The sequence below is a fragment of the Littorina saxatilis genome, linkage group LG6, assembly GCF_037325665.1.
Source record: "Littorina saxatilis isolate snail1 linkage group LG6, US_GU_Lsax_2.0, whole genome shotgun sequence".
Classification (NCBI taxonomy): Eukaryota; Metazoa; Mollusca; class Gastropoda; order Littorinimorpha; family Littorinidae; genus Littorina; species Littorina saxatilis.
Window position 1 is genome coordinate 26171477 of NC_090250.1, and position 10000 is coordinate 26181476.

General features: G+C 40.8%; 3 protein-coding genes across 5 annotated transcripts in view; 2 read left to right on the plus strand and 1 right to left on the minus strand.

Annotated features, from left to right (window-relative positions):
- The window catches only part of LOC138968852 (uncharacterized), a 147025-nt gene that overhangs the window by 59962 nt on the left and 77063 nt on the right, over positions 1 to 10000 (plus strand). The gene's annotated exons all lie outside the window — the stretch shown is intronic.
- Positions 1 to 10000, minus strand: part of LOC138968860 (uncharacterized) — a 510049-nt gene that overhangs the window by 5548 nt on the left and 494501 nt on the right. The window lies entirely within an intron of this gene.
- Positions 2603 to 10000, plus strand: part of LOC138968843 (uncharacterized) — a 9874-nt gene continuing 2476 nt past the window's right edge. Inside the window, exons 1-4 of one of the 2 annotated variants that reach the window (XM_070341504.1) lie at positions 2603 to 2684; positions 7466 to 7653; positions 7859 to 8114; positions 9219 to 10000. The exon at positions 9219 to 10000 is cut by the window's right edge and continues 408 nt beyond it. In XM_070341504.1, coding sequence (XP_070197605.1) covers positions 7488 to 7653; positions 7859 to 8114; positions 9219 to 10000 — 1204 coding nt within the window. In that variant the 5' untranslated portion in view covers positions 2603 to 2684; positions 7466 to 7487. The remainder of the gene's footprint in view (positions 2685 to 7465; positions 7654 to 7858; positions 8115 to 9218) is intronic. The other variant, XM_070341505.1, reaches the window with a different exon arrangement.

Genomic DNA, 10000 nt, shown 5'->3' on the forward strand with positions numbered 1-10000 from the left:
TGTTCAATCCTCTCTCTCTCTTCTTTCTCATTCGAATGCACACACGCAAGAACGTAGCCTACGCACGCATGCACGCGCACGCACACACACACACACACACACACACACCCCGCTGACGCACACGGCAAACCACGCACACACACACTGACTGTCGGCAAGCATCTCTTTTTGTTTTCTTTACCTTTGTTTATTGTGTTTTCGATATTTGTATTTATTTTTTGCTTGACTTATCTGTTTTATTTTAATGTTTGCTATCCACATCGTGTGATAAATGTTTCTTCTCAGTCTCCGAGTCAGTTTAGTTTCTGCACGCCGCTTTGGTACTCCTTGTTTTTCTAACTGGTGTATTGTGCGCGACTGATTTGCGGATTTATTTTTTATTCCTTTCATATGCAGTTGAAGTGTTGTGGGTGTTATTGTCTGTATATGCTATGTTGCGTCTGTGTATGCCTACAAGAATTTTGGGTGTAATGTGCCTGTGGTCTGCTCGCAGTCGAGCACAGAAAACATGGCGGCGCCCTGTGGCAAATTCGTGGAAAGTCTTACCAACCGCAGATACCAGCGTCGTCCGCGACGCTGGAATCAAGGGCATTCACTCTTTGTCTAATATGGATATGCGGTGATTTATGGACACGCGAAAATTATAATGTTTCTGCAAGCTAGAAGGTGATGGTTGCAATACTCCATCGCTTTCATTTTACAAACACGAGAGCATTGCGTTTTTAGGGTTCACACTGTATAAAGCATTGAGCATTTCATCCCCCCACCCTTACTTTATTCACAAAGTTGCAGGAAACACACAAACTGCTCAGAAATTGAAGGGAGAGCACACCGATATAATAAAATTTCACACCGTCTGCAGCACGGGTTATCTCCCCTACTTTTAATTGCCTGCTGACTCTCAACCTCTCACCATCCTGGTGTGTGTGTGTGTGTGTGTGGGGGGGGTGTAGCTCTCTCTGTCTCTATCTTTGTCTCTCTCTCTCTCTCTGTCTCTCTCATTCCCCTACCCCTCCCCAACCCCTACCCCCGTCTCTCACTCTCTCCCTGGCGACAAGCCTTAATTTTCAACGGCAACGCCGGGGTTGCGAAATGTTGTCACCTGTTCACGTGACATACTGTAACGACTTTAGTCACAAAGTAATCCCACCAAGACGTCTCAGCATACGCCTGTGTAAATACCTGAGATAACGAGGTGTACATTTGAATCGACGACATGGGCCAGTTTGGTTCGTCGACCTAGTTCAATAGGTGTCAAGTTGTTGTTGTAGATTCTTCCTTTCGTCTCTCTCTCTCTCTCTCTCTCTCTCTCTCTCTCTCTCTCTCTCTCTCTCTCTCTCTCTCTCTCTCTCTCTCTCTCTCTCTCTCTCTCTCTCTCTATTATTGATAAAAAGAAGCTCGTTTATATTGCTTATGCCACAACCCTCGTAAAATAAAATTTGATTTGATTTGATTTGATTTGATTTGATCGCTCTCTCTCTCTCTCTCTCTCTCTCTCTCTCTCTCTCTCTCTCTCTCTCTCTCTCTCTCTCTCTCTCTCTCTCTCTGTCTCCCTCTCTCTCGCTCTCTCGTTTCTGTCTTTTTTCCTCAACAAAAAGGAAAAACAACTTGGTTAGAATCTGAAACGGAAATATCACAACCAGTACAGATAAAGATTAATATTGCTATTTCATATGTTACGTGGATTTCCATTGGTCAATTGGGCAAAACTGAGCTCAGTGCAAAAGTGATATCGACGACATTTCCGATATCATATTAGTTAGTGGAAGAATCTTTTGTAATGTATGTTTGATGGTGTATGCTTTTAATTAAGCGTTGCTGACTATGAATGTAGATGTAAATGCTTGTATAACTGTGTTTTAATTTTAAATGTGTCAAGCGCAAAGAGCATAATTGTAAAGTTATGATGTTGCGCTATATAAATGCTCATTTATTATTATTATTATTAGTAGTAGTAGTAGTATTATTGATATCGACGACCTCTTTATTGCTTCCCCACTTCAAAAACAAAAACACCTAAATTTAAAAAAGTATTTATCGAAAAAAAGAAAAAAATGTCCGGGGATATCATTCCCAGGAACTCTCATGTCAAATTTCATAAAGATCGGTCCAGTAGTTTGGTCTGAATCGCTCTACACACACACACGCACAGACACACACACAGACACACACACACACACACACACACACACACACACACACAGAAACACACACGCACACACACACACACATACACACACACACACACACACACACACATACACCACGACCCTCGTCTCGATTCCCCCTCTATGTTAAAACATTTAGTCAAAACTTGACCAAATGTAAAAAAAACGTCCGGGGATATCATACCCAGGAACTCTCATGTCAAATTTCATAAAGATCGGTCCAGTAGTTTACTCTGAATCGCTCTTCACACACACACGCACACACAGACACACATACACCACGACCCTCGTCTCGATTCCTCCCTCTATGTTAAAACATTTAGTCAAAACTTGACTAAATGTAAAAATGAGGGAGAATTAGAGTGCACGTGGACCCTTATTTGATAACACTAAAACCCAGTTAATCTCTTTACTTCCAAAATGACCCAGCAAAGATAAAACACAGACGAGTGTGGGTTTGAAGCGAAGACCCGTGTATACTAAAGCAGGGAAGGGTTTCATTCTTCGACGACAGAGGTGAGGAAGTCATTTATTTACAGATACTAAGAGTCAGAGACGTTATCTGTTTGAACTTGTGTATGTTTTTACAGTTAGTCAACTTTTTACTCAATGTTTTAACATAGAGGGGGAATCGAGACGAGGGTTCCTATACAATTAGTCTCTATCGTTATGCGTGTGTGTGTGTGTGTGTGTGTGTGTGTGTGTGTGTGTGTGTGTGTGTGTGTGTGTGTGTGTGTGTGTGTGTGTGTGTGTGTGTGTGTGTGTGTGTGTGTGTGTGTGTGTGTTTGTGTGTGTGTGTGTGTGAATATGTATGTGTGTGAGTGTGTGTGTGTGTGTGTGTGTGTGTGCATGTGTGTGTGTGTGTGTGTGCGTGCGTGTGTACGTGCGTGCGTGTGTGTGTGTGTATTCTTTTTTAATCAGATGGTTTTCATATATTTTCGCATTCACTCCCTTTCCAAAATTCACTTAAAGGCACAGTAAGCCTCCCGTAAACCATCACAGATACTGTCAGGCTTTTACTCACAGTACACTCTTTCATTTAAACACTCACCGCTTGAGAACATCCTAGGGTTGAGTTTGGAAAAAGCACGTGCAAATGCAAAGGTTATGGATCGCGTGAAAGATTATGAAGGGCGAGTGTGACAGATCAAAAACAAATACACAGTGTGCACATTTTTTTTTATGAATTTGTATACAAAGAAAATATATATAGTAGATAATGTTGGTAATGTTGACGATTTTTTGCAAGGCTGCAGCGTTCCTTCTCTTTCCGACGAAGATAAGAACAGCTGCGAGGGTTCTCTAACTGCTAATGAACAGTTACACGCACTAAAACAAATGAAAAATGGTTCTTCGCCAGGTTCTGATGGCATTACAATTGAATTTATTAAAGTATTTTGGTCTCGAGTGAGCATATTTATATCACGTTCTTTTTCAGCAGCATTTGATAATGGTAGTTTGTCTGCGTCTCAAAGAAATGCTGTCATTGTGTTAATTCATAAAGGTAAAAACCTTCCGAGAGATGAATTAAATAATTGGCGTCCAATTTCGCTAACAAACAGTGACTATAAATTACTGGCGAAGTGTCTGGCTCTACGCATGAACAAAGTTGTACATAATGTGATTAATCCTGATCAGGTTGGATATATTAAAGGGAGGCAAGTTTCATCTTTGTTAAGATTGATTGATGACGTCATAGATCAAATGAATGTGCAAGATAAACCAGGTCTTTGGTTACCATTGACATGTTTCATGCATTTGATTGTATTTCAAAAGACTTTATGATAAATAACATGTGAGAGCGGTTAGGTGCCAAACGGACACCCCAGTGGGAAACCATTTCAACAGTAACTTTCATCATCTGCAGCACATGTCCATCGCTGCTGTGTGGCAGAACCACACCGATGTTGTGCATCGCAAATTTCTGGAGACAAACTTGATCATGAGGCTAGGAACAACAAAGCCTCTTGGTCTCAACATCAGAGAGTAGTGACAACCCTCGTCAAAGACATCCCAGGAGAGAGAGAGAGAGAGAGAGAGAGAGAGAGAGAGAGAGAGAGAGAGAGAGAAAGAGAGAAAGAGAGAGAGCAAGCGAGCGTGACGTATTACGTAAGACTTGAGTGTTTATGACGTCTATAGCAGGAGAGAGTAATGACGTTTTGCGCGCTACGTATGACGTAAGACTTGTGTGTGTATCACGTTTTTTGCGAGAGAGATTAATGACGTTTTTTTTGCTGTGACGTATTTTCATTCACTTTTTTTTGATCTGTCGAAGGATCTATGATCCGAAACGTCATGTTTGTTTTTTGTTTTCAGTAAAGAATCAACTCATCACCGACTTCTTTTCTTATTTTTATGATAAATGTTTTTTAAAAATTTGGCCCGGAGTTTGCAACTTGGGTCGAAGTTTTGATGAAAGATGCCAAGAGTTGTGTTAATTATGCAGGCTGGTTGTCTGAGTATTTTCCAGTGGAGTCTGGAATCCGTCAGGGATGTCCATTCTCGCCTTTAGCCTTTGTTTTGGCAATTGAGTTAGTAGCCATTAAGATTAGGCAGAATAAGAATGTTAAAGGTATTTCGAATCTGAATTGTTTAAATGATAGGTTTTGGGATGATATCATGATATGTTAAAAATTGCTTTGTATGCTGACGATGTAACGTCATTTTTGAAAAGTGAAACGGATTTAAACATGCCTTATTGATTTTTGATTCTTTTTACTACGTTTCCGGATTAAAGTTGAATCTGTCGAAATGTGAAGCCATGTGACTAGGAAGTGAAAAACAATGTCAAGACACCTTTTATAATTTCAATTGGAAGAAAAAATTAAAGATTTTGGGAATTTATTTTTGTAATGACATATCAGCCTCTGACGTTGGGGAAAATTGGACAGAGCGAATTACGTCTGTTAAGCGCGTGATTTCGGCATGGGAGAAAAGAAATTTGAGTATCATGGGTAAAATTATTGTAATAAAAACGTTTTTGATTTCCCAATTTGTTTATTTTATGCAGGCATTTGTGATCCCTGATAAAGTATTAGCAGAAGTTAATAGACTGTTGTTTAGATTTTTGTGGAAAAAGAAAGAAAATAATAAAAAGGCATTTGAAAAGGTTAAAAGGATAATATTGTGAAGTGATGTCGAAAAAGGTGGTTTAAATATGATTGATTTGAAACACATGCAGGCATCCTTTTTATTACAATGGGCTGTCAGACTGACATCCCCCAAAGTCACGGATAAGTGGAAATGTGTTCCAAAGTCAGTGTTTTCAATGTACGGCTCAAATTGTGAATGTTTTTATTCAAATGTTCATTTTCGGAGACTAAAGGGGAGTGAACTTGTCAAATCCAAATTTTGGAAAATTGTTTTGAAAACCTGGCTTGATAACAACGTAGGCTTATGTATTGATGATAATTTATTTAAAACGCTTTTATGGAATAACCAATGTTTTGCTTATGCCGGAAATGTACTGTATTTTGAAGATTGGGCGAAAAGGGTCTTAATAGTGTACATGATGTTTTACACAGAAACGAATTTGTTTCCTATCAGTTCATTGTGATGTTTTAGGAAAATCCCCACGGAGAATTTTGGAATATAACATGGTTCGTGCTGTTGTTCTGAATGTAATGCATAAGACGATGCACGGAAAGAAAGAAATTGATTTGATGGATATCCCCTCATATCGTGGTAAGAAAGTACACAGCGCGCGCACAACAGTTTAGAAAAGAATTAGTAAGTAATGTATGAAAGTTGTTGAACCGTGTGAAATTGGCTTTTGGAGGAGGAAATTTAATTATGAAATTGATAAGAAAGATTGGCTGATTAGTTTTGAATCGGTTAAAGAAACAAGGTTGCGTGTATTACAATGGAAATTACTTCACAATATTTATCCCACAAACATTATGTTATGTAAAATGAAAGTTGTGGAGGACAATGTCTGTTCATATTGTAGTAATAGCGTTGATTATATAGAACACTTTTTTCTCTTTTGCCCAGTGGTGATTGAGTTTTGGAAACAGATAGAATTTTATATTTGGGTACATCTGAATAAACAAATAGAGTTAACAGTGCACGAAAATTATGTTTGGTGTTAAAAATCGAAAAATGCAAGCAACTCTGTTGAAAGTATTGAACCGTATAATTTTGGTTGCTAAAATGTGCATAAGTATTTATTAAAAAAAACAAAGGCTTCAATGCCTCTTTTTGTTTTATTCGAAAAGCAATTGCAGATCACAAATATAAAATTATGATTTTTATTCCTCTTTTTTATTTTGATTTTTCTATTCTTATCTCTTTTCTTTTTTTCTCTTTCTCTTCTCAATTCTAGATACGGACCCAAAGTTACACCAAGATGTATATAGTGGATGTCATACTGTGTTTTTTGTGTGTGTATAATTATAATGATATGCATTTTAAATACATATTTCAACAGCATACACACATGTTTATTTATAACAGATTAATCTTAAGGAGGTGCTGTACATGAAAACTGTTATGTCCATCGTTAGAATCATACATATTTGAGTGAAATGTGCAGATTTTGAGGAAAAAATAAAAATATAAAAAAGCGTAAAAAAAATAAAAATAAATAAAAAACATCCTAGGTGCCCTCCGTAAAGAGCGGGCAATTTTCAAAGAATTTATTTTTGCGTGGTTTATCTTACCCCTGAGCCATCGTGAACCCGTGTGATCCAGTTTCCCTTTTTCACAATGCAGTCGTCAGTTAGTAATTTGAATTCTACTCGCTGTGAGCTTATCTGCAATAGCACGTTATTATGTACCTCTGACTATGCACGAAACAAACGGCTGTGGTTCACAAGAACTCTCGCGATGGCTTTTGACTGTTCAGAGGAACTGGCGATAGGCATAAACCGTCGTCTGCTACGAGAACCACGACCTTGCGTGACCCTGCTTCCGGGCGGGTTTTTTTTCAAACTTTCAAAACCTCGAATTGTACTGATCTTGTCTTGATGAAAAAAGAATTCTTTTGTGATTTAAGAATGTTTGTGTAGCAAGCTGTCAATTTATTATTTAGATTTTAAAAGTTAGGTCTATATAGCGCCAAAACGCACCACGGTCCGATTGTCTACCGAGACAATCCACAAAAATAATTCTTTGAAAATTGCTCGCTCTTTACGGAGGGCACCTAGGATGTTCCCGTTTGGTGAGCGTTCAAATGGAAGGGTGTTTGTACTGTGTGTAAATGTCTGTGATGGTTTACGGAAGGCGCACTGTGCCTTTAAGTATCTATCTATCTATTCACCTTATCCACGTATTCAAGTATTCATTACTTTGCTCAGACAACCCACGAAAAACGACAAGATGACGTCCGACAACGCATCAAAGCTATCATCATTGCGTCAACACTGTGTCATCTACATGCTGCTGGCTTCAGCGCTGCTCGCTTCCAGCCCCTCACAGCTGGCATTCGCACTGACCCAACCACTGACCACAGTTAACGAACCAATTACGACCATCACTGATGCAGGTTGGTTGGTTAATATTGTTTATCGCCTCTTCAGCATTTTCGAGACCGGTGCAAGTTTGTTTCCTTATTCAGTTCACATGGTAACTTCCATGCTTAAAACTATTTACAATCAGGTCTATCACTGTAAAAAGAAGGTTCTAAAACTTCATCACTTTCACATTTTGTACTTCAAATCTTGTTAAAAATCTTGATCTCTTTTAAAAAGCAGGATGGGAAACCACAGCCCCACTGACCACCGTTCCGGTGACCACGGCTCCGTTGACCACAGCTCCGTTGCCCACAGCTCTGGTGACCACAGCTCCGTTGACCACAGCGACTACTGGGACGGAGGCTGTGACAACAACAGAGTCGCCCATCATTGAGCAAAACGTGACGTATGTGGTGACGAGTTGTTCCCGTGACGTCATACTGCCTCCAGCTCACAATAGGTCCTTTCCCACCACTCTGGTGCTGGAGTTTAGGTAGGTTACAGTTAGTTACTTGGTTGGTTGGTTGGTTGGTTGGTTTGTTAGTTAGTTGGTTTGTTTGTTTGTTTGTTGGTTGGTTGGTTGGTTGGTTGGTTGGTTGGTTGGTTGACTGGTTGGTTGGCTGGTTGGTTGGATTGTTAGTGAGTGATAGAGAATACTACATGGCTTGCTGTGTCGTACCAGATTTACACGAGTTTTGTTTTTAAATATTGAACTGCGAGCGAAAGCGAGCTGTTCACTATTTGAAAAAGCAACGAGTGTAAATCTGGTACAACACAGCAAGCCATGTAGTATTCTGTTTATCCTACATACTGTACTTACGTATATTTTACTGAAAATGTCCTGCAGTCGAGGCAGCTAAAATGAAGACGCTTGTTTTGGAACCTCGATCTTTTCTAAAGCATCGTGCAATCTATTACGTCATAGCAAAGAAACGTCACTCTAAAAGTGTGGCGTGACGTGTTTGTTCTAAAAATTCATCGAGGGTAATTAGCGAGCGCAATTTTTTTCTTCTATAATGACGTTTGTCTCGGTGACTTTGGCATCATAAGCAGTGAAAGAACAGGTCCCTGCCAGACTTGCTTGACATGACCTCATTTACATGATATACACACGTGTGATTTGAACGATTATTATCTCTCGAGTGTCTCTCTCACGTATGTAGGATACAACGAGTTACCGACTGACCGAGTGCGTGGGTGGGTGTGTGGGTTTAAGTGAGTGAGTGGGTGAGTTAGTTATTTAGTTAGTTAATCAGTAACTTACTTGGTTATTTAGTTCTTTCAATCAACTAGTCAGTCACCTAATCCGACTGGCAGGTCGTCATTTGTTGGTTCCTTTATTGTGGAGGTAAGCTTAGAAGTCATCGTCACCTGAAGCAGCAACCACAGCAAGTCTAGTTAGTGACTTAATGTGTGCCAACTCAACAAAAGTTGGTTAGAACTCCCGAAAACATAACCATGCCTTTTGTTTGTTTTCTGTGTGACCCACAGCTAGTCTAGTTATTAGTTACTTAGATTGTGTCAAATTAACAAAAGATGGTTAGAGTTAACCGAAAACACAACCATGCTTTTTATTCGTTTTCTGTGTGCCCCACAGCGAAGCAGAGTTGGGGACGAGCGTCACGTGCAGTTGGAGAATCCCGGCCCCTGCACAGGACAGCAGTCACGTGTTTGACCTACATCGCACGTACAGCGCGACCTCGTGCAAAACATCCTACCCCTCTGACGTGGTGCAGGTCCTTTACGAAGACAGCCTCTTCGGACAGCTTCCCATCGCAGACTCTTGCACTGTTAGTCCGGGGTGGAAGGTCACGGGGGTCAACGGTTGGGAGACGTTGGTAAAGTTCACATCGACCAACCTGACAGAGACCAACATCACCGTGGGACGATACTCCAGCTTGGCGTGGTCACAGTCGCTGTGCAACAACGGGTCTGAGGATATCAGCATGAACGACAGTTCGTGGGGGTCTGTGGAGTTCCCCGGGCAGGGCTTGCTGCTGCCGCCTCTCATTGAGTGTACGTGGTCTTTCAAATCCCTGCACGACAACGGTGAGGTGGGCTTGGCCATCTCTCCCAGCCTCAACGACTCAACACAATACAGCAACTGTGGGTCTACGAGTCTGATGCAGGTGGTTGATGACGGGGTCTACACCACGAACAGCGTGACGTTTTCACCGTGTCACATTCCAAAGAACTTCCACTACACCAGCTTCGGTCGGTCTGCCAGCGTGACTGTGATGACTGGAGGAGGCGGCATGCCGGGGTTTGCAGTCTCCTTCCGCGATGTGCCCATCAGCGACTTGTGTCCGACGTCTTCGCTTCCCCTCTCGGCATTGACCGATCAGACGCGCTACTTCAAAGGAGTGAACCTCATTTCGG